We start from the raw sequence: 24,788 nt of genomic DNA on the forward strand, positions 1-24,788 counted from the left end.
CAATGAACTGTATGTTCATGTTTCACAGTCTCAAATAGGTTATGTTGATATTTGTATATTACATTAATGGTATATAGGCTGTTTGTGTATAACAACCATGATTGTATTGCTCATAGAATTCAAAACTACATTTTTACTTTGGAAAAAAATGTAACAAAAAGGAAGAAAAGACTATCGCAACTTCAGTTTCATGACTACTTACTACATTATGTTTATAAATAAGCACAAGGTTGTGTTAAGAAACTAACATTATATGGTCACCTGATAAAGAGGGTCTTTATACTTAATTTAAGTATTTGGGATTATTGTTAGATGAAAAATACACATGGAAAGCACATATCAAAACACCTATAAAAACAAAATGCAAAAAAGTAACATTTTTTAGTTCACTCAAAAATGAAAATTCTGTCACTGGACCCCATTGATTTCCATAGTATGAAAAAAAGAATGTCAATGGGGTCCATCAACTGTTTGGTTACCCATATTCTTTAAAATATCTTCTTTTGTGTTCAGCAGAATAAATAAATTTATACAGGTTTGGAACAACTTGAGGGTGAGTAAATGACAGAATATTAATTTTTGGGTGAACTATCCCTTTAATTAAAATTTACAGGGTGACTATGAGGTAATGATTATGAATAGGCCTATGGTTGTATGGTCACTGATAACAACATAGATTTATTATGCCTATATATAAAACTACAGAATCCGTCAAACCAAGGAACAGCCGGATGAGGGAAATATGTAGTTCAAAGTTAAACAAGATTACTTGCACAAAGGAAGGCCGTTACCGTGGAGAACTACAAGTACCACAATGCAAAGCGGCTAGAGACGCGTCATCAAGCAAACATGGCTGCGTCCTAAAAACGTTAATGGTTTTCTACTCATATTTCATTTTTCCACTTTTCCTACTAGGAATTCGAACAAAACTGTCGCGTTTAAAATATTATAAAGTAAATACGTTAGCGGTCTAATAACACGAAACTAATAAAAGCAGCTGTCAACGAGAAATAATTGTTCTTTTAAACCTCAATGGTGGAATATGGAAGCAGTGCAGTCACCTCTCAGATTTCCATTTTCCGTTTTAAGGACTGAGATTTACTCACGACACCTGTGATTCATCCAGAGGAACTTAAAGAGGGCAAACGACCATTTAGTTCCTCGGTTGGTTTATAAAAGCGATGTTTAGTCCTGTGAAGTCATCTTATTCCAGGGTGAGCCCACTGATCGTTAATCGGGAGCTAGGGAAGACCAAGATGAGATAGCAAGAGGTGAAACACTTTCTTTTCACAGTAATCGAAACTCGGTTCTCTAAAGACCAGGAGGTTTACCGATACTAAGCTTTACAAGGCAGCTGCGGTCATGTTTGGAGATCTGTTTGAGGAAGACGGGGATGGTTTTTCGTCCTCTACACCTGGCACAGGTGTGAAGGGGAGAGAGTCTGAGCCTCCTCCACCCAGAGGGAAAGTCAAACTCTGTGGGATCAAGAATCAGGGTGGCACCTGTTACCTCAACTCCCTGATACAGACTCTACTCTTCACACCAGAGTTTAGGGGTAAGATGGAAGGTTGAAAAAGACATTTGATTTTTCATTACTATTTAAAAGAATAAACTGCCTAAAATTAACATACTGTCATTATTTACTTACCTCTGAAGAGAATTTTGGCCACTCTATTCTATGTAATTAGTGATGACCATCCAAATACCCTCAATTTTGCACTTGACCACTTGTCTACTTGCATTATGTACTTGCTGTATTTGATCCAAGTGTTCAAGTGGGTGTGAAGACCGCAAGTTTGTGTAGAACTTTGGTTTACCCGATGCAAGTGTTTACAGAGCTTTATTTTGATTTTCAATACTTTTAATTTAAAATAAACTCACAATTGTCTGTTCAGTAGTCCCTGTGTAACAGACGACGCAATTTAGTAATGGTGGTGATCATTTAGTGATAAAAAACAGTTGCAAATGTTGTACAAAATACAATTGGTACAATTATTGGTGCAAAATCTTTGCACCAATAAAATGTGCAACACTTTACTACCAAATTATATGTAATATCTAATAGTTCACTCACAAATGAAAATTATGTCATTTATTACTCACCCTCATCATGTCGTTCTACACCCGTAAGACCTTCGTTCATCTTCGGAACATAAATTAAGAGATTTTTGATGAAATACGATGGCTCAGTGACTGAGGCCTCTATTGCTAGCAATGTCACCGAACTTTTCAAGATCCAGAAAGGTACTCAAAACATATTTAAAACAGTTCATGTGAGTACAGTGGTTCTACCTTAATATTATAAAGTGACGAGAATACTTTTTGTAAGCCAAAAAAAAAAAAAAAAAAACACACAAAATAATTACTTTTCAACAATATCTAGTGATGGCCAATTTCAAAACACTGCTTCGAAGCATTACAAATCTCGTTTCGAATCAGTGGTTCGGAGCGCCAAAGTCACGTGATTTCAGCAGTTTTGCAGTTTGATACGCGATCCGAATCACTGATTCGAAACAAAAGATTAGTAAAGCTTCATGAAGCAGTGTTTTGAAATTGGCCCATCACTAGATATTGTTGAAAAGTTATTTAGTTTTTTGGCGCACAAAAAGTATTCTTGCCACTTTATAATATTAAGGTAGAACCACTGTACTCACATGAACTGTTTTAAATATGTTTTGAGTACCTTTCTGGATCTTGAGAGGTTCGGTGACATTGCTGTCAGTGACAGAGGCCTCACTGAGCCATTTGATTTTATCAAAAATATCTTAATTTGTGTTCCCAAGATGAACGAAGGTCTTACAGGTGTGGAACGACATGAAGGTGAGTAATAAATTACATTATTTTCATTTTTGGGTGAACTAACCCTTTAACTCTTAACATTTTCAGTGAATAATGGCCTGTTTGGCCAACAAAGATATATGAATTTAGAATACCCAGTGCAAGAGTCATATGAACCTTTTTTTTTTAAACTCTTTTGTAGTGCATATTCTGTTAGTTTGAAGCTTTACGACCCAAGTCCTCATTCACTATTTATAGATCGAGTGGCCAAGATATAAAAAATATTTAAAAAATCAGTTTTTATGTTCTGTGTAAAAATAAAGCCATACATGTTTGGAACAACATGAGAATGACAGTATTTTGGGGTGAATTTATTTTTTATGCTGTGTTGTGAAATAAAATGATCTTTCACAGAGGAGCTGTTCTGTCTCGGACCGGATGAATTAGGATGTCTGGCTGACAAGACCAAACCAGAGGCAAAGGTGTGTATGGAAGTGTGTGAGGGAGATGAATGGAAGGCTTTATACTGCAGTTGTTTCAGAGGACCAGATGGATAGATGTTTCCTGTTCTGTGTGATCTCAGGTCCGTGTGATTCCTCTGGAGCTACAGAGACTCTTTTCTCATCTGTTGCTAGTGGATGAACAAACAGCCTCCACGACAGACCTGACGGACAGTTTTGGCTGGACAAACAATGAGGTACAAGAACTTTATAATCTTTACTTACTTTACATTTAGCAGGTACTTTTTATGTAACAATGACTGCAAAAATAACTGCAAAAACAGTCCCTTTGTAGTAATCTGGGGTCCCAGGGTTGCAAAGGTCACTTTGGGTAATAACACTTAAATTATGTAGCTAAGTTATCTTGCTCAAGGCAAAATCAGCAACCGTTAATTTTCACGACCTTGCTTTTTTCATAATTAACCCCATGATCTTTGTGTTGCAGCTCAGATCCTTAAAAGAATAGTTCAGCCATATGTCATCATATGTTGTCACCCTCATTCCTGAACTTTATGAAAAAAAAATAAAAAATAAAGCAGACATATCACTTTTTTTTTTCTATATAGTTTTTAACTGCCCCATCCTTCACTAAAGGTCCGTTCACACCAAGAATGATAACTATAAAGATAATAACTATATTAGCATCCACACCAACACACAATATTGTTTTGTTTATTACAGCATGCCCTGCAGTTATGTTGTCTGCCGCTTTAAATGCTCAAGCTCTTTAATGCAGGATGGATTCTGATTGGCTTTCAATGTTTTTAATGTTCATCAGCTGCAAAAAATCATTGTTAAAAGTGATTACAACAATATTTTTTGTCTGTGCCGTTATTGTTATAGTTGTGGGTGGACTCTGCTATTCTTTTACATTTAAGAACAATTTTTAAAAATCTTTATTGTTGTCGTTATTGTTATCGTCCTTAATGGGCCTCTACAGCCACTTTGCAAAGCCTGCATTACATAGTGACAGATTCATAAAACAAACCATGGCAAAATTTTCCATACAAATTGTTAAAGAATGGTTAAAGCTAAACTGAAATGATCAGGGTGTTTGTTAAAATCTTTCGTCTTATGCTTTTATTTTGTGTTTAGGAAATGGGTCAGCAGGATGTGCAGGAGCTGAACCGGATCCTGTTCAGTGCTCTGGAAAGCTCCTTAGTGGGCACTTCAGGCAGCAGTCTCATACACCGGCTGTACCATGGGACCCTTGTCAACCAGATCACCTGCAAGGAGTGTGGCAATATTAGTGAGAGACAGGTCAGAATGGAGAATGTGCCTCTAGCAATTTTGCTTCCAGCAGTCCAATTTATAACTGCTTTAAATATAAGCAGCACAAAAAGCAGTGCATATTTATTATTTATGATACAGTACTGTTCAAAAGTTTGGAGTCAGTAATTAAGCAAGGACGCATTAAATTGAACAAAAGTGACAGTAAAGACATTTATTAATGTCTTGATATTTCAAATGAATAGAAAGTTCAAAGGACCAGCATTTATTAAAGGCACAATATGTAATTTTAACTGCTAGAGGTCGTTTAATCAAAACAAAGGCGTAGCTTGATGATGCCGTGAATGAGCGTGGAATCATTAGAGTTGTCGTCTTCACCTCCACAGCCAATGGAAAGCAATCCAACGGACTTGGGCAGAAATCTTGTTCATGGATGAGCTAATGTATTAAAGTTTTATTAAAGTTACTGTGGTATGAAGCAGGGCTTTTATTATGCTTATGCTGCAGTCGGTCGTTTCCGCTCTTTTCGCTGTGTATATGAGGTAACATTTTTCTAAAATTATTACATATTGTGCCTTTAAAGAAAAAATGGTAAAATGGTTTCCACAAAAATATAATGCAACATGTTTGTTTTCATAAATGATAATAATAAGAAATGTTTCTTGAGCACAAAAATCTGTATATTAGAATTATTTTTGAAGGATCATGTGACCCTGAAGACTGGAAAAATTCAGCTTTGCTATTACAGGAATAAATTGCAATTTAAACTGTATTCATATGGAGTTGTTTTAATACTGTTTCATATTTTTACTGTGTTTTTGAGCATTAAATGCAAAAATTCTTCTCTCACTATGTCTGTTCTCTCAGGAGGACTTTCTGGACCTGACCGTGTCAGTGCGTGGTGTGAGTGGGCTGGAGGAGGCGCTGTGGAACATGTTTGTGGAGGAGGAGATGTTTGAGGGTAATAATCTCTACCGCTGCAGCAGATGTGACCAGCTGGTTAGGGCTGCTAAGGTCAGTCAATACTGTTAACTTGGTCATTAGTCTTCCTAAGGCCTTATATAATAGAGATTTATTCAAAATCCCCAAATCAGCAGTTAGATATTTACAGGGGTCATGTCATATTTTTTTTCATTATTTACCTGAGGCACACTTCCATTCAAAAGTTTAAGGTTGTTTTTTATGTTCACCGAAGCATTTATTTGATTAAAAATACAGTAAAACAGTAATATTGTGAAGTATTATTACAATTTAAAATAGCTGTCTTCCATTTTGGTAACACTTTACAATAAGGTCTCATGTGTCTAATGTTTTAACTAACATGAACTAACAACGAGCAACATATTTTTACAGCATTTAGTTAACCTTAGTTAATGTTACTAAATAAAAATGTTCATGTTCATGTTTGTTCACAATGATAACTAATAACTAATGTTAACAAATACAACTTTTGATCTTAAAAATATATTAGTAAATGTTGAGACTAATGCAGTTAAGTAATGTTAATAATGTTATTTTAAAGTGTTTTAATATTTTTTTTAAATGTAATTTATTCCTGTGATGGCAAAGCAGTCTTCAGTGTCACATGATCCTTCAGAAATCATTCTAAAGTGCTGATTTGGTGCTCAAGAAACATGACTTACTGTTATCAGAGTTGAAAACAGTTGTAGCGCTTAATATTTTTGAAAACCGTGATTCATTTTTTTTCAGGATTCTATAGATATTGTTGAATAGATCAAGAAATTTAATTCATATTATGACCCCTATTAACATGTGAAATGGTACTAAGCTATTATTCTAGATACACATTCAGATGAGTACTGTAGTCATTCATCATTAATTTTGTCTTTTATCACAGTCTGCTAAACTGAGAAAACTTCCACCATTCCTGACCATTTCTTTATTGAGGTTCAACTTTGACTTTGCCAAGTGTGAGCGCTACAAAGAGACCGGGAGCTACACTTTTCCTCTTGAATTCAACCTCAGAGCATTTTGTGAGCAGGTACCAGATCTGAATCGTACACAAATACATATTCCAATCTCTCCAGCCAAGTAAGATCTGTGTTATCACAAGTCTGTGTTATTTGTGGGGATTCTACGCTGAGCAGTGTGTAATGTCTGGTCATGTAGAATCAATGCACTGCAGACTTAGAGTTACACTTCTGTTAGCAGCTGTTGTGAACATTTATATTGTTATCCCAGATGCATCAAACATAGACTAATTTTTAGCTAAAAATCTCTAGTTAACTTGAAGCATAACTAACTAAAATGACCACAAAAGCAGAGGATGAACATGTGCTGTGTTTCTGACAGAGTAACTGGCCGGACTCTGAGTATTCGTATGAGCTCTTCTCTGTCATCATACATAAAGGAGGCTGTTATGGAGGTCATTATCATGTCTACATCAAAGACATCGATCAGCTTGGCCACTGGGAGGCACCGGTCAGTCTTTTGTTTTTGTTTTTATTGCAGTCCATATGTATGGTTCAAAATTAACCAGTCCAATCCAATAGTAACAAAATAAATCTCTGTTTGTTGTAATCCCCCCCGCCCCAACAAAGGAGGAAGAGGTGAAAATAAAGGCGAAGACCCAGAGACAAGAGGCCAAAGTTGGGGAAAAGAAGACCGAGAGTGAGAACTGTGTGGACACTGAGGATCCACTCTCTGTTCTTACTGGCATTCTGGCTCAGGTATGCTATTATGCCATACAGCACTACAGCTATGCAAAGCAGCAAGCTGATGTTTGAAATATTATTAGAACGTTTTTGATTTCTAGCAGTTATTTATTGTATATAATTATGAAATTCCTTCTTTTGAATCAAGAAAATCCCTTTGTCGCTTACTTCACAGCTCAATAAAGGGAACAATTATGGATGCGTTCTGTTTTGAAAGGCACAGCAACTGTAATCAATATTTCTTAATTTTGTGGGCAAACAAATTTCACTTACTGGTTTTCACTTGTTTTTTGTTTGTTTTTTTTTCCTCAGGAGGAGTCAAAATGTGTGCTTGTAGATCAGCTGGGCCAAAAGCTGATGAATAAAACCGGCACGGCATGGAGCAAAAAATATAAAAAACAGTATGGCACCATCAGCAAGGTTAGGGTTCCAAAGTATATACTTCACACTACACAAGCACAGATACACTAACATGTGGGGTCAGTAAGATTTTTTTTATTATTATTTAAATTAAAACTCAACAAGAATGCATTAATTTGATCAAAAGTGACATTTATGATGTTACAAAAGATTATCACAGTTCCCACAAAAATTTTAAGCAGCACAACTGTTTTGAAAATATATAATAATAAAAGTCTCTTGAGCACCAAATCACCATATTAGAATGATTTCTGAAGGATTGTGTGACACTGAAGATTAGAGTAATGATGCTGAAAATTCTGGGTTTTTGTTTTCTGTAATAAGTTACATTTTAAATTTGTATTAAAATGGAAAAAAGTTCTATTTGTTATAATATATCGAAAAAGATATTGTTTTCATGCTCATGGAAGAGGTGTATCTTCAGTTGATTCGTTAAGGTTAAATTGATTCTATATTGAGATTTGAAAGTCATATGACCATTTGTCATCCTCCAGTTTCTTCAGAACCATCCAGATGTCTTTATGCTGGTCTCCAATGGAACCCGTGTAACTCTGAAAAATGCTGTTCCTGGGGCAACAGAACCCAGTCCAACAGAACCAGTCCGTTCAACTTCAGCCAAAGGCAACACAGAGAACATAGAGCCAGAAGCAGCAGGAGACACTGATGGATGTCATTGGTTTGACCTGAATGACTCCACTGTGACAGCCATTACGGTGAAGGACATCGAGAAGCAGTTTCAGGGAAAAGAGAGTGCCTACATGCTCTTTTACAGGAAGACAACTATGAAAAGACCTCCAGAGGGTATGCTGTGTGTATGTGCACAGGATCAAACCTGTCAAAAGCCCATTTTAACTTGCATTTAGTGCTTAAATGAGTGACACTGTGTGTGCATATGTGTTGCAAATCCATTTGTTTCACTGAAAAGTACTGAAACATGTTTGAACATAGGCTTTTTTGTATCTTTTTAAACAGCCATAGGAAACCCTGCATACAAAGTTCCTCCTCACCTGGTGGAGATGGTACAAGAGGAGAATGCAAGAGTTCAGCAGAGGAGGTGGCTTTATATACAATCAAACACTCACACACTCAGCATAGGGTATTTTATGCAATGTCAGTGTCATCTGTGTCTTGTAGAGCTGAGTTTGATGCCAGCAGCAACAGCATTGAAGTGAGACTGCATTTGGCCCCTCATTATCACTGCCAAAATGGAGCCCTACATCCTACAGCCCCAAACGAAGACTCTATTATCACAGTCACCTTTGACCGCAGAAAGACTGTGGGAGACCTGCGATTGGCCATCTACCAGGTGACATCAGTGATCCCATTACTAGTCCTCACTCCATAACCGTTTACACATACAATGATTTTTCATTGACAATGCGACCAGAAGTCGTTCATTTTCAATGTTAGCTGATCATTTTTGGTTAAATGAGCGAAAACAGTTTTAATGTAAATGAATGCGTTAGAGCTGACAGAATGTCAAGTTTTCTCTCACCTTGACTTTGGTTTGTAGATGCAGGATCTTTGGGAAGGAGACATGGCACTGACTTTGGCTAAGAATGTGCCAGCTGGGTTACATTTGTACGATACACTGACAGGTGAATACATTTACAGTTTACAGTATACTTACATTTTCAATAACATGTTTTGTAAAGCCCTTCCAGACACTTTCAGACAGCTACACTACCATTTAAAAGTTTGGGGTCAGTAATTTTTTTTTAAAGGAAATTAATACATTTATTCAGAAAGGATTCATTAAATTGATCAAAAGTGACAGTAAATATATTTTTATAATGTTACAAAAGATTTCCATTAATTAAAGAATCCTTAAAAAATCACAAAAATATTAAATAGCACAATTGTTTTCAGCATTTGTAATAATAGCAAATATTGTCTGAGCACCAAATCAGAATATTAGAATGATTTCTGAAGTGACACCGAAGACTGGAGTAATGGCTGCTGAAATTTCAGCTTTGCCGTCACAGGGAATACATTACATTTTAAAATATATTAAAATATAAAACACATTTCAATTGTAATAATAACAGTATTACTGTTTTTGCAGCATCTTTGAATTAAAATGCCTTAGTGAACATATGAGACCTTTCAAAAATCTTAGCAACTCCAAACTTTTGTACAGTAGTGAACATGATTAGTTATTCTGGATGATCATTTATGTCTCTTGTGTTGTTTCAGATGACCAGATGTCCCTTTATAGTGCAGGAGTGTGTCATGGCTCGGATCTCTTTGTGTGGAATGGAAGAGAGGTGGGCAACTACTTCAGCAGTGGCTATATGGGTTTATGAAATTGATTATCGTACCTTATTTCTGCCAAAATATTAAATTGGTGCTCTATTTGTGCTCATTTGAGGGATCTGTGAACCTCTCAGAACTGGCCTATGATTCAGTGATTCGAGAGTTGGATACAGACAATGATGCTACATAACCTGCCCACAAACAAATCTTGGTTTACAAATCTTACTTCTAGTTTTCAGAACATACAAACATCCAAAGTCATTTAATTTAACACCTTTTTGCAGAGTGGAACAGTGGAGTCCATTTTTTCAATCTAGAACTGCCATTTCTTCTGTGTGAACTCATGTAAAGGGTCAGACCAGGCATTGGCGCTCCGTTGGTGGAAGAGAGATATATGTGGATTGCAATTTCAAAACATTATAGCAAAATTGATGTTTTCCTTTTCGCTCTCTTTCTTTCAGGTCAATGGTGTGGCTGTGCAAACTGGCATCGAATGGGAGCCTGTTTTGTTGACTGTATTGCGTCCCTCTGCAGAGGAGCTGGGATGTGGTGATGGGTTAGGGGTCGGAGACACTGATGGATCTGGTCTGGTGCGTTCCATGAAGGGCTTTGCTGGTGGGGCCACTCTGGGTACAGTGCTCGAGGCTCTAGGGCCCCAAGAGGCCTATTTGTGCCAGGAGCAGAGCCGCCCAGGGGCCAGTGGGGGTGGAGCCAGTGGCTGGAGGGTTTTTCCACCTCAGGACATGCAGAGGACGCTGAGAGAGCTCTCTCTGAAGGACGGCGACGCTCTACTGCTGCTGCAGCCAGAGGAACTAGACTGCAGGTAAGGGAAGCAATTGCATGATTCTCGATACAGGTTTTTTTTTTTTTTTTTTTTTTTTAAACACCGCAAAATTTATATTAAACACACTCCTTTAAACTATTTAATGTAAAGGGTTAATTCACCTAACAATGAAAATCATCAGTTGCTCACCCTAGGGGTGGGTAATATGACCAAATTCTTATATCACAATATGAGTCATTTTATTTCATGATAACGATATTCTGTATCTCACGATATAGTTATTTTTGCTTTAAATAAAGTTATTATATCAAAATTTGATACCATCGAAATTTCATAATTCTTGTCACTGATTTCAATATCACAAAAAACTACAAGCCTAAGTAAAAAAAAAAAACTCAAGCTTACTGAAGACAGTCAGTGATAAAATAAGAACAAAGAAACTAATTACAAACAATATGACTAAAAACTACAATAGAACAAACAAACATAAATTGTATCAAAAAGTAATCAAATGTATAAAAAAAATTGCATAGTCTTCACTGTGTAAATTAAATATACATTTATTCTTATTAAAGTTACAAAAGTGATTCAGTCGAGCAGTGAGAGATTTCTCTCTTTTGTTGTTTGATTAACATTAATGACACAGACAGCAGCAGGTTGACTGTGTTTACGAGGATACTTGTTCTCTTTCATGCTAATTGTTTTACTTGTTTTTAAGCCACAATGCTTAAAAACGCATGCAAATGATAAGCTTTTGTGACCACACAGCACAGCAACGTCACGCGAGCCTAACCGCGATAGAGATGATTGTTCAAAATCTCTACCGGTTAATCGTGTCTACCGGTATATCGCCCACCCATAGCTCACCATCATGTCATTTCAAACCCATGAGACTTTCATTCATCTACACATCAACACAAATGTAGATATATTTAATGAAACCTGAGAGATTTCTGTTACTCCATTGAAACCACTTGATCCATATGGATTTCTTTTACAATGTCTTTATGAACTTCTTCATTTGTGTTTCGTTTTTCAAAAAAGGCAGCAACATTTAACTTTTCAAAACACAGACACTAGAGAAGTGAAAAAAAAAAATAAATAAAAAATAAATATATATATATATATATATATATATATATATATATATATATATATAATATTATATATTACACACACATACATACATACATACATACATTGATATAATAGGGACCATGATTTTCCACAGTATCTTCAGCCTCAGTGGTGACGTAGTTACCGTGACAACGCCCTCAGACTGTCGGTGGCTGCAGGTGGAGTTTTGCCCACAGAGTGGAATGAAGGAGGAAGAGGAGGAGGAGCAGGGGAAGAAAAGGAGTAAAGTCTCAGCTTCAGGGAACATGGTGAGAATGAAAACATGCATGTATACACACATATACACTGTTGTGCCAGTGTTATTTTAGTATTATTTATATCCTATTATAGTTTTTAATACTATTTTAAATTGGATTTTATTTTCATATTTTTCATAGTTTTAATCATTTTATGGTTTTAAGGTTTGTAAGGTGTTTTTTTTTTTTTTTTTTCCCCTCTCTTCTGGCTTTAATTTAATTTTAATTTCAGTACTTTTAGTTTTTCAACTTATTTTGAAATAAGTGAAATCAGTTAGTTGCCAAGGCAGCATTTTATAATTTAAGTCTATCATTTAATATTTATATTTGATTGTAGTTAACAGTAACAATGTGTTTTTAGAATGTTGTACGCTTGTGCTGATTTCCTGTGTTTGAATCTTGCAGCTGCTAGCGGAGGTGAAGGAAAAAGCTCTTGAGGAACTTCGCCTACAGGATGAGCTCAGTGGTAATAACACTTAATAATAAGCCCCAATAATATCTAGTAATACCCAATAATTTTCAATAATAAGGGAAAAGGCTCAATAATACTAACATCCCATAGCGTTCTCATAGCTTTAGTTTTCTTTTTCTTTTTTCATTCTATATCAGTGCTGCCTGGGGGGAAAAAAAAAACCATTAAGTAGCCGTGCTACTTAATGTATAGATAGTAAATAACACATGCTTCAATTCAGTTTGTATTTGTTTTACATGTTTACCAAATTAGAAATAATTTGTAAAAGTAAACCTGTAAAATAAACAGATTATATAAGTACATGAGAAAGTATTATACGTTTGCCTTTGTTACTAATAATAGGCATATAACTTTTAATTTTCTTAGTTTAAAATTTCTGTCGAATAATTTATTAGACATAACTGTTAAACAAAGACAGTAAACTAACTAATGAAGATGGATAATGGGAGCTCATGTGCATCTGTGTTCAAACGCAGGTGTTCTTGGTGCTGTCAAAATAAAAGTCCACAAAGGAACGCAATGGAAACGGGATTTTAACTTTAACCTTGACAAATGAGTGTATTTCACTTTTTGTCTAATAAATCAAATCAAAATGTTCAGCTTCCGCCATTTATCGTTTAAAAAAACTTATAGGCCAACGCAGTTTATTACAAATGCCAATATATCTAGTTTGGAATCTTTGTCTGTTATTCCTTGTTAGGTGTTGAGTGCTGTCTGAGGCAAATGGATAGAAGTGGAAAACTTTTACCTCCAGGTACTTTTCAAAATGATCATCAGCATCACTGCTAATGTGATCCCTCTTGTTTACATGGTAAATTGGCTTGTCTGTGTTCTAGTGCATGAGCATTTGAGTGTTCGGGATGCAGGGATCAGGCTGATGACTTCACTCTACCTGTGCCCTGGACCAGTACCAACAGCAACACAGGTGTTTGGGCATGTGTAAAAAAAAATCACATCTCTTTGTGACTTTTTTTTTTTTTTTTTAACTTAATTTACCTTCTGTAATGAAAAAATATATCTTTTCTCTGTTCAGTTGTTCTTATACTTTAGCATTGGTCTCGCACCGTCAGTCGGTCAGGAGTTGGAGATTATTGTAGAGGAGTCTCTAACTGTGAAAGAGGTGAAATCTGTTTTTTTTTTTTAATTAAATTCTACTTTTGATATGAAAATTAAGGTGTTTTAAAGTAGCTGGTTCCTCTTATTCCAGTGCCTTAAGGAAATGTTGCAGATGGTGAGGCTTGAAGGTAAAATTCTTCAAACGTTTGCTTTTTAATTGCACGTTTAACTCGACTAGCTTTCTCAGATTTATTAATGAAACACGCGTTTCTCTCTCCAGGTGAGTCATGGCACTTAAGGAGAGTGGACTGGTGTGAGGAGATCGGAGAGCCACTTATGGATGAGGTGGGAACTACAAAAGTCAATACTAATCCCCTCATTTTTTTTATTTATTTTTTTTTTTTCAGTTTGCAATGATTTCAAATATTGATTCCTGTTTACTCTTGTCTCCTAGAATGCATCTCTGAAAGAGGCAAAGGTCATTCATGGGGACACACTGGTGCTGGTGGAGGGACGGCTGCCTCCAAAGGTGCTTTTTCAGTTTGGAATGATTTCTTGTGTAAAATAAAAAGGAAATAATCCTTTTCAAACAATTTTCTCTAATTTCAACTTTAGGGTTACCTCAAGCTGTCTGTGAGGATGTATATGGACATGATCGACAGCTCCAGTGTTCCAGAGCTGAACCACACAGCAGAGTCTCAGAGCATTGAGGGACTCACCACAGGTTTGACTTTTACCAAATTTTCTAAAAACCAAGTGGGATTCAGGTTGTTTCTGTCAGTGGGCTGTAAGATTATGAGTGCTTGAGAGAAGAGCTATGGTTTATGCTTGTTTATGTGTGTGTCCTGGTGTTCCAGAGTGGTCTGGATCAGAGATGAAATTCATTGGTTATGTGGAGATATCAGAGGAGGCTTCACTTGATGACCTCAAGACTCAGGTTGGCATCACTACTCACAGCATTAATGACAGCTGATAATAATAACTTGAAGGATTAGTTCACTTATAAATAAATGAAAATGACCCCAAGCTTTACTCACCCTCAAGCCATCCTAGGTGCATATGACTTTCTTCTTTGTGATGAACACAGAGTTATATTAATAAATATCCTGACGCACCTAAGCTTTATAATGGCAGTGAACGGGACCAACAAGTTTGAAGCTCAAAAAAGTGCATCCATCATCCATCATAAACGTACTCCACGCTCTGGGGGGTTAATAAAGCCTTCTGAAGTGAAGCGATGCATTTGTGTAAGAAATATATCCATATTTAACAAGTTATAAAGTAAAATATCCAGGTTCCGCCAGACCGTCTTCCATATTAAACTTAGGAAGAGGTGACGTCAGTCATACGTTGAATATGGATATTTCACTTTATAACTTGTTAAATACGGATATATTTCTTACACAAACACATCGCTTCGCTTCTGAAGGCCTGCCTCATGGGCAGCGCGCCGACATATACAGCCGTCACGCTTCAAAGCAAAAAACTAAATTGTATTAAGTTGTATATTTTAAATTGTAATAATATTCACAATATTTTACTCTATTTTTAATATAATGAATGGGCTTGATGAGCATATTAGACCTTTTCCAAAAACACAAAACAATCTTATAGACCCCAAAGTTTGAACAGAAGTGTATATTTCTGGCTACACTGTAAACAGTGCAAATAAAATGCAGCACTGTCATATCACTATCCCTTCTTGAGAAAAGCCATATCTGTGTTCCGGTAGGTGATGACTCTACCGGCACTTCAGGATGTGTGTGTGCCCAGCCCTGCGTTCCTGCGTGTATGGCAGCTAGAAGGCAAGAAACTGTCCAGGATACTCAGAGGAAACCCGCAGACCCTCAGGTTGAAAGATTAGGATTTCATTCATGCTCTACTCCTTTGTGTGAGGTCTCTGTTGCCCTTTTTCCACCAAATGCTGCTGCCAAATGCTTCCAGATTGAGCACCAGCACTGTGATGGTAGAAAAAGGACTTTTTATTGTATTTAGGATTAATGTCCTCCTATTCCTGCAGGAAACTGAAGCTGGGGAATGGGGCGGAGGTGTGTGTTCAGAGGCTGATGAAAGAGGAAGACCTGGGGTGAGACATTCTGACAGCAAGTCAAATATTGAGGCCATTGATCAAATCCATGGAAGAAAGAAACAAGATTTTTTTAATAGTTTGAAAAACACTGATTATTCTTTTCTCGTAATCTGTTCAGGCTGAAGGATTTATTGCTGAGGGTTCAGATGGGGGTGCCAGGAGAGAAAGCATATTATCCCTCTGAGGAGTTTTTGTGGGACGCAGGGAGGGACGGCACCCCCAGGGGCCTGTACGCTGCTCTGGCCTCCCAGTACGGTTTCACTCCTGACAACCTGCTCCTGGCTAAACACCTGCCTGACAAACACACCTGGATGCCCATTTCCAACTGGGTGAGAAGAGAGCGTGAAAATGGGAATAGACTATTAGTAGGCAAGAGCTATAGAGTTAAGATTACGCTTGAATAATCAGTTCTGAATAATCCCAGACTCAACAGGTCTCAAAAAGGAAGAAGAAAAGGAAAGCTGAGAGTCTCCAGGCAGCCCCTTTCTACCTGAAAGATGGAGATATTATAGGTATCAAGGTAAATTGAACCATTCTTGAACATTCAAGAATATTCTTAATTCATTTTAAAGGGATAATTCACCTAAAAATGAAAATTGTCATCAGTTTCTCACCCTCTTGTCGTTGCAAACCCTTAAGACTTTCGTTCATCTTCAGAACACAAATGAAGATATTTTTAATGAAGTCTGAGAGATTTATGTCTCTCCATTGAAAGTCTATTCACCCAAAACTCTGACACATTTATAAAGAGGTCGTAAAATAAATCCATATGAATCGAGCAGTTAAATCCAAGTCTTCTGAAATGATGAACAGATTTAATTTAGGTTTTTATTCACATATAAACATTGATCAGCGAACAGACATACATACATACATACATATATGCATACATAACTCAGATTTGGTTAACAGAAGCTCATCTGTACTTGCTTGAAGTGGCCATTTTGAGATTATTAAACTGGCTGCCAAAATAGGTGATAAAAGTTTTTATTCAATATATTTTAAGCAATTATGTATATTTTTGAGTCTTCTTCAGCAATGCCTCACTCTTTTTTTATGTTTGTATTTATGTGTGTAGAATCTGCTAATAGACAATAATAAAGAATTCACTACTCTGGAAGATGAGATTGGTCAGCAGAGACTCAGGGAGGAGGCAGCGAATCACAACACAAGGTGCATTTTTTTTTTTTTTTTTTTTTTTTTTTTTTGGTTTTGCTTTTTTGCCTCTCTCCAAGATCACAAGATATATATTTACCAGCCTTTGCTGATTTGATTAAGAATGCTATAACATTTACATACACTACAATTCAAAAGTTTGGGGTCCGTAAAATTTTTAGTTTTTGAAAAGTCTCTTAAGCTCACCAAAGCTGCATTTATTTGATCAAAAATGGCATTAAAGACATTTATAATGTTACAAAAGATTTCTATTTCAAATAAATACTGTTCTTTTGAACTTTCTATTTATCAGTGCATCCTAAAATAAGAATCACAGTTTCGACAAAAATATTAAGCAGCCCAACTGTTTTCAACATTGATAATAATAGGAAATGTATCTTGAGCAGCAAATCAGCATATTAGAATGATTTCTGAAGGATCATGTGACACTGAAGACTGGAGTAATACTATAGTGTAATGCTTTGCATCACAGGAGTAAATTACATTTTAAAATATATTAAAATAGAGAACCTTTAAAATTACTGTTTTTACTGTATTTTAGTTATAATAAATACAGCCTTGGTAAGCATAAGAGACTTCTTTCAAAAACGTTTTTAAAAAATCTTACCGACCCCAAACTTTAGAACAGTAGTGTATGTCTCAACAGTACTGTCTCAATGACAGTGTGATTTTTATGTTGTCCACTAGGGGACGTACTGCCACTGGAGAATGTTCACAAGACAGTGGGTCCAAGAAGTCGGGCTCAACTAAAAACAGGAAACCAGAGGTGGCCTTATCGATCAATGTGGGAGTGTTCAGGTAACACACCCTGTGAACAGCCACATCAGAGCTGCCCACCAGTCTTCAAAACCATCACTAAACTGGCCACTAAGGTGCCATGGCAGAATCTGCCCCACTGAGTTACAGCAAGGAACCCAAACTGAAGACAATGTGACAGTGCTGACCAAGAATCCCACCCTGTGAAAACTAAGATTCTCTGGGCACAGTGGGAATATCATCTTCAATCATTGAGATTTCTTGAATCTTATACACTTTCTTTGCCCTTTATATGCAATTCATTCCTGGAGCAGATCTCTGTACCCTAGAGTGTTACAACTGTTTTTTTTTTTTTTTTTTTTTTTTTTACACACAATCATCACATCACAATACTGTATGGAAAATGTTTTACACAGATATCCTTAATTATGTGCAGTTTTGTATCAATGCTTTAATTCACTCAAAAATAAAATTCTGCAATTATTACTCACCCCATATCATTCCAGACTGTAAATTAGGCTGTTATTCAGTCATAATATTCCTGTTTGCCAAAGCTTACATCTAACCTGTGTTCACATCCAGGTACAAAATTCGTCACTGACTGAATGTATTTTTTAGGTTTGGATGAAAACGCAAGCAAGATGCATGTTTCAGTTCAGATTATCAGTGAATAACTATTTACATTTTGTGAGTGAGTTTATATCTCGTAATTATGATTTTTTTTTTTTTTCTCAGAATTGTAAGATATAAACTCAAAATTCTCAGAAATAAAGTCGCAAATCTTTTTTACATCCTACAAATCTGACTTTTTTCACAGAACTGTGAGATATAAACTTGCAATTGCGAGTTATGAAGTCCAATACAGAGGAAAAAAAGTCATAATTCTGACATTTTCTCCCAATTGCGAGTTTATATCTTGCAATTAGAGACTTTATTTTTAAGAGTTGTGACTTTATCACTCACAATTGCAAGTTTATATCTTGCAATTTTGACTTCATAACTCACAATTGTGAGTTTATATCACAAAGAAATTGTGGGTCAATTGTGAGACGTAAACGTGCAGTTGCCCAAAAAAAGCCAGAATTGAGAGATTAAAAGCTGCAATTACCTCTTTTTTTTTTAGTTTTTATTCTGTGGTGGAAACATACATCCATATGAAAGTGAGTGAATAATGACAGAATTTTTATTTTTGGATGAACTATCCCTTTTATCTTTTCAGACTGGTCATATTAGGTCAAACATGATTAAAATATAACAATTCTCCTCCATGTTAGTCTCAGCCACCTTCTCAGAACATGGCGGTTGATTCAGACCTTGACGGTTATGACCTCACGTCATATTTTCTAGTGTTTTCCATTTGAGGTCGTAAAATGTGTTTAACTACGAATGGTTTCGTTTTGAGTGTGTGTTAATAGTTCACAGAAGTCTTCAAACCTCTCATCACCTCTGCCTCCTCCTCTCCCACTGCCACCTGCAGGAAATCAGCTTGGTGTGCTGAAATAATGCAGAAAAGAGAAAGAAATACTGGTCTATAAACAGAAAGACTTTAGCTCTCTACAAGCCTTTTTAATGAGAAATCGACAAGGCTATAATACTGCATATTCTTGTTATTGTAGTTGCACTCTCCTGAATCAGAGACATGGAAATCAGGGATGTATATCTATGTTTGTTTCTGTTGCTGTTTTTTTTCTGTTGAGAAGAAAATAGAGATACTGATTTGAACTGAAATGGTTCTGAGCACAAAAGCAACTTTAAGTACTTTAAGAATCCATTTCCTTTACAAATGAACTGCATGTTTAGTTAAATATTGTTTGCCTTGTTTCCAATAAAAAAGTAATGTTCAATAATACTGTATTTATAAAATGACAACATTCAACAAGCATTGTTGAGCATAAATGCCAAGTTAGTTTCAACTATTATTCTGTTTTTTTGTTGTTGTTTTTTCTTCAGTTTTTCAGCCTTCCCATTAAACAAGAACACATAAAAATGGCATTTTTGTTTTGAATGTCAAAGGTCTGTTATGATTAAGTGGCTGCACAGATCATATGATCTTGGAGTCTGTGGTAAGGTGTAATGTCTGGGTTATTTACACTATCCAAAAGCTGAAGCGACCTGGATGAGTGGCAAATTGAAAGCAATACAATTTTTCTCAGAATTGTTCATGTGTAACATGCAAAACAATAGCAAACAAAATATAGCACTGCAAGAACTGAAGTGGCCTGTTGCACAAAGCCGGTTTCAGTTTCTACCCAGGTAAGTTCAAGATTAGTTTGAGCAAACTCTGGTTTTTCGGGTTTATGAAGGTGGATTGGTTTTTAGCGGGGTTTGTTGCTATGGTAACTGACGTTACACGGCTAACCTGCTCCGGAGCAGGTTTTATTCTGGGTTAGAGATCGCAAACCCAAACTGACCAATCAGCTGTGAGTAAAGTGACATGTAGGCTATCTTATGCAATAAAGCCACTCCTCCTGTATCTCTCGCTCCAAATTAAATCAGTTTATAGTGAAAACATTTTAGAGACAAAATTTCTCAACGTTTGCTGTTAATTATTCATTATATTTATATTAAATAAATTAAAATTATGAATAATTCATTACATATTCATATAATTAGGCTGTTTATATTAATTGACAATTTTAAACTTTGCTTTTAAATTAAAATAAATGTAATACATGCATAATATATAAAGCTTTTAAACAGATTAAGCTTACATGTATTCTTTTGAGCTCTTTGTGAAACTATATTAATTATTTGGTCTATTTGTTTGATTCACATGCATTGATATAGTCAGATATTTTCTTTCAGCTGTCTTCTCAAACTTTCACTGCAGCAGCAGTGTTTATTCCTGCTTTGTAAATGCGTTTTATTTCATATTTTTCATAAGGATCTCTTCGAATCTTCGGAAGCGACATGAATTGCGCGGCTCTCTCGCGAGAAGTGAATCAAACTGACGTTCTCCTTGTTCCGTGTGATTGGCTGTTTGCCGCACGTGTCAGACTCTTTAGGTGCACGGGCTTTGCAAACTCTGGATTAAACCTGAGTTGACAAAGAAAGTTTACCGAGCGTTGTGCAACAGTTGAACCTGATCTAAACCAGCTTGGATTTATCTGGATTTGTCAACTGCAAACCTACTCTGAAACTCAGAGTAGTTTTGCAGTTTTATGCTTCATGCGACAGGCCACTAGAAGTAACCTGTTGGCTTCACTGAGGAATACAGATTTTATTTATTTATTTATTTTTACATTATGGTTCTAAATCAGACTTGAAAGGATGTAGCAAGGGTCTGGTTTAAAGCATTATATGAAAGATGCAAAAAAAATAAGGCTGTGCATTCTTTAAGGCTGACCAATCTCATTTTCTAGAGTAGTGATGCTCAAAAAACATTTCTCATTATCGTTGTTGGAAACAGTTATGCTACTTAATATTACTGCGCAAACTGTGAAACATTTACTTTTGTAATTCACTATGGTTTGGAAATACCACTAAACTGCAGCTTGTTCAAAATGCGGTTCTAACCAGATCCAAAAAAAAAAAAAATGTGATCATGACAATCCAATATTACTATTGTTTTTTTTCATCAATTGTAAAATACACTATTACATTAAGAACTAAAACGTTTTTATTATGTGACTATGAATTGCATTTGTGCCTTAACCCTAACAAGCCGTAACTGCAACAAAGAGGAGAAATTTAAATACAACTGTTCAATCATGACATCTATTTGTAGGTCAAAAGGTAAGTCTAATTCAACAAAGGGTTCCCTTGAGAAAGAGTTTTTACCATGTTAAACAGTTGTGCCTCAAAGACTCCCACTTATGTATTTATGAAAGCTGTTAAAGGACTACAAAGGTTGTAAAAATCGATAACCATAATTATAATTTTGGTAGTTATAGTCCTCATTTATTTACAATTTATCTTTTCAAAATTAATGCATTAGGTATTATTTTGTGTAATTTTGTTAAACAAAACGTAAACGTTTTTTTTTATTTTAAATTGTTTTTATTTTATTAAGGATTCATTATAGTAAGCCTATTATAAGTGTTTATATTTTAGATCTGTCGGGATGGTTTTCGCGGGAAATTGCATACACCTCTCGCCCGTGCGTGTCATATCCGTTAATAGAGAAAACTTTCTTCGGCTACTTTGACGCATGTATGGTGTGGGAGTGGCATAGCTTAGTTAGCTAACAAAAAATGTTCTCTTAATCTCGAAACTTTGGGGAATCACCCTTTTAAAAACGCTGAACAGAGGAGTCTGCTGGCAAAAAGAGAACAGAGCTCGTAATAAATTGAGAATCAAATTTGGCTTGGCTTATTCGGAGATGGCAAGAACTGATGGATTTTAAGTGTTGTAAGCGACAAGGATATGCCATTTTTATTAGGCTACTCAACAGGTAAGTAAGCTATTTTATTGAATAGATAAATTGCCTGTACTCTCTAACAGAGTTCATTATAAAGCATTATCTATTGTGTATCTATTGTCTTATTCATCCGCAAAGACGTAGCGCCAATCCAAAACAATGTTATTCCGCAAAATGCATGCAGTTTTTTTAACTGCTAGAGGGCTTTAAATTACATAGTGTACGTTTAATTGACATTGTTGTTAGGTGACCTGAAAGACTTTTCTGTAAATTAAAGATTTCTGTCATAAAGGAGAGCCTGTTTTATGTATGAATTGATCAATCTGTTTAGGAAAATTCCTCACGCGCAAACAGACCGCGCGGCTAGTGTTCTATAGAACTCCCTATGAGGTAATAGCTGCAAGGATTGTTGAAGCAGAAATCTTCATGTGTATTTTAGTTAATTGTCTGCTCGTTGCCACTGAATCACACCTCATCTGAACTGCAAAAGGTTTGTTGTATAGATCGATTTAAGTCGAAATGGTTTCACATAATGCAAGGCATCGTCCACGAGAAGAAACTTTTCTAAAGACGGCATTTTTCTGTTCTGAGGAATTCAGTGGCTTATTTGTTCGTCGGTGATCTTCCCCCAGACCTGAACGAGATTCAGATGGCCTGCAGTACAGGTGTGCAGACCTACTGTACACAAATACATACATTGCATAGATGGACAAATAGGCTGCGTTCACACTGCAGATAAATGTGGCCCAACTTTTGAGCTCAAATTACCTTTAAATATGACTCATATCAGATGCTCTTAAACTGAACCGCATGCATACTCCACACCACCCTGCATGTTTGTCACAAGTGATGAATTGTGACAAACAAAAGCCTAATTTTCAGCAGAAACTGATGTTGAATTATATAATGAAAATAACCATTTTGCCTATTCACCCTTACAAAAAAGGGTATTTTTCATTGTCCTCCAATATCAGTTTCTGTTGTTGCCATGGGAGGTGAAGGTAGCAATCATGAAAAATGTGTTTGAATGATATCAAAATCATCTGAAATCTGATCTAGCTATTCATGTTGAAGCTGAAGTGGAATAAATCAGATAGGTGTCTGGTTTATTTCCACATGTGAAAGAAGGAAATTTGAAAATGTCAGATTCAGTTCGCTTTGGGTTGTTCACACTGTCATGACATCTGTGTCACATGTTAGGGGAAAACAATCAGAACTGGGCCACATTTAGCCTAAATGTGAACGTAGCCATATAGTATAGTATTATATAGTAAGTAGACAAATAGACAGTTAAAAAGGTAGATGAACAGATGAGAAAATAGCTATATAATTTCACAGATAAACAGGTAAACTGATGCATGGGTTTACACAATAGATATGGATAGAAAGGTAAAAAAAAACAGATGGGTAGATAGATAGTTCCATATATTTAGACAAACAGACTAAAATTAGCATTTTTATCAAACTTGTATGTTTAGGTTCAGTAATTTCACTTTAATGGCAATTATTAGGTCCTTTTCATTACAATTAAAGTGAAATAACTGAACCTAAACATACAAGCTTGATAAAAATGCTCATTTTAGAAGAAAATTTCAGATGGCATTTAGAGGGTTTTGCATCTGAAGTCTTCAGTTAGACAAATGGGGGAAAAAAAGATAATTATTTGTTTTGGTAGCAGCTGAAAGACAAATAGACGGATACTTACTGTAGGTCGATGAATAGATAGTTACTGTATGTAGGTATATTGATGGATATACAGACAGATAAAATGGTAGATACACAAATAGATAGTTACTTAGTGTTGTTAATGATAGACAAATAGATACTTGGGTAGAAAAATAATTGTATATGTATACAGATAAAAAGGTGAAAACATGAATAGGTTGACGAATATATGTTATTTAATGTTGTTAGGTAGCGATAGACCGATAAACAGACACTAAGGTAGATAGTTTCACTGGTAGACAGATAGATACACATAATAACCAATGTACTGGTAGACAAATAGATGAGTAGGTAAAAAAATATCCAATGTTTCTACCTGTTTTTCTACATAAGCAACCAGTCTAGTCACCTACCTAACTAAGTATCTGTCTATTTGTTTTTTCTTTAGCAACAAACAATATCTATTCATATCAATATCTATTCATCTAACTACTTATGTTTTTACATATAAAGTCAAAGTTAGAAACATAATCAAATAAGGAAATAGATCTATTAGAAATTAGTGATTATTAGTGATACACAAATAGGTATGTTTGCACATTAATAGTATCATAGCTAGACAGATAGGTAGAAACAAAAATAAGTAGAGCAAAGGAAACTTACTTACTGTTAATAGCAATGTACAGACAGATACTTGGTTATATTAAAGGGTTAGTTCACCCAAAAATGAAAATTCTAGGTCTAGGTAAAATTAAAGGTCTTACGGGTGTGGAACGACATGAGGGTGAGAAATAAATGACAGAATTTTAATTTTTGTGTGAACTAACCCTATTGGATATGTAAAAACATAAATAGATGACTAAATATTGTTTGTTGTTAGTGATAAATAGACAGACAAACAGATACTGTAGGCGAATAGATATTTTGCATATGTAGATCGATAGGTACACGATAACCCAGTGCACAGGTAGACAGATAGAAAGGTAGAAGCAAATAGGTAAACAAATAGATGTTGTTCTTTTTTTTTTACCTATAAATCTATCTACCTTTCCAAGTGTCTAATTGTCTACCGATGTATTTGTTAACCTGTGTACCTCTTTGTCTACCTTCGCAGCTATCTATTTATGTCAGTCTACTTGTCTGTTGCTACCTACAGTAAATTATCTATTCACCTACTTATTAATCTATCTACCTTTCT

At 35.6% G+C, this 24,788-nt stretch overlaps 1 protein-coding gene across 1 annotated transcript; it reads left to right on the top strand.

Annotated features, from left to right (window-relative positions):
• Positions 1 to 783: 783 nt before the first annotated feature.
• Positions 784 to 18,055, top strand: usp40 (ubiquitin specific peptidase 40). The gene is made up of 31 exons (XM_051897161.1): positions 784 to 1,555; positions 3,193 to 3,260; positions 3,362 to 3,475; positions 4,374 to 4,538; positions 5,376 to 5,522; positions 6,367 to 6,510; positions 6,822 to 6,950; positions 7,070 to 7,198; positions 7,496 to 7,603; positions 8,098 to 8,404; positions 8,576 to 8,657; positions 8,738 to 8,909; positions 9,117 to 9,201; positions 9,800 to 9,870; positions 10,321 to 10,682; positions 11,875 to 12,028; positions 12,422 to 12,482; positions 13,189 to 13,242; positions 13,325 to 13,413; positions 13,522 to 13,608; positions 13,696 to 13,732; positions 13,825 to 13,889; positions 13,999 to 14,073; positions 14,160 to 14,268; positions 14,402 to 14,481; positions 15,277 to 15,395; positions 15,565 to 15,630; positions 15,752 to 15,962; positions 16,058 to 16,153; positions 16,712 to 16,806; positions 17,497 to 18,055. Exons 1-31 carry the CDS (start codon positions 1,363 to 1,365, stop codon positions 17,609 to 17,611), a joined length of 3,789 nt encoding a protein of 1,262 aa, XP_051753121.1. The 5' UTR covers positions 784 to 1,362; the 3' UTR covers positions 17,612 to 18,055.
• Positions 18,056 to 24,788: the final 6,733 nt, after the last annotated feature.

This window comes from Ctenopharyngodon idella, chromosome 6 (genome assembly GCF_019924925.1).
Source record: "Ctenopharyngodon idella isolate HZGC_01 chromosome 6, HZGC01, whole genome shotgun sequence".
Taxonomy (NCBI): Eukaryota; Metazoa; Chordata; class Actinopteri; order Cypriniformes; family Xenocyprididae; genus Ctenopharyngodon; species Ctenopharyngodon idella.

Bases quoted from the DNA above. Each gene is read 5' to 3' on its own strand.
- usp40 (XM_051897161.1), top strand. From the start codon at position 1,363: ATGTTTGGAGATCTGTTTGAGGAAGACGGGGATGGTTTTTCGTCCTCT. The intron at 9,871-10,320 runs GTGGGCAACTAC...TCTTTCTTTCAG, and splicing joins TTGTGTGGAATGGAAGAGAG to GTCAATGGTGTGGCTGTGCA. The intron at 14,074-14,159 runs GTGCTTTTTCAG...TTTCAACTTTAG, and splicing joins AGGGACGGCTGCCTCCAAAG to GGTTACCTCAAGCTGTCTGT.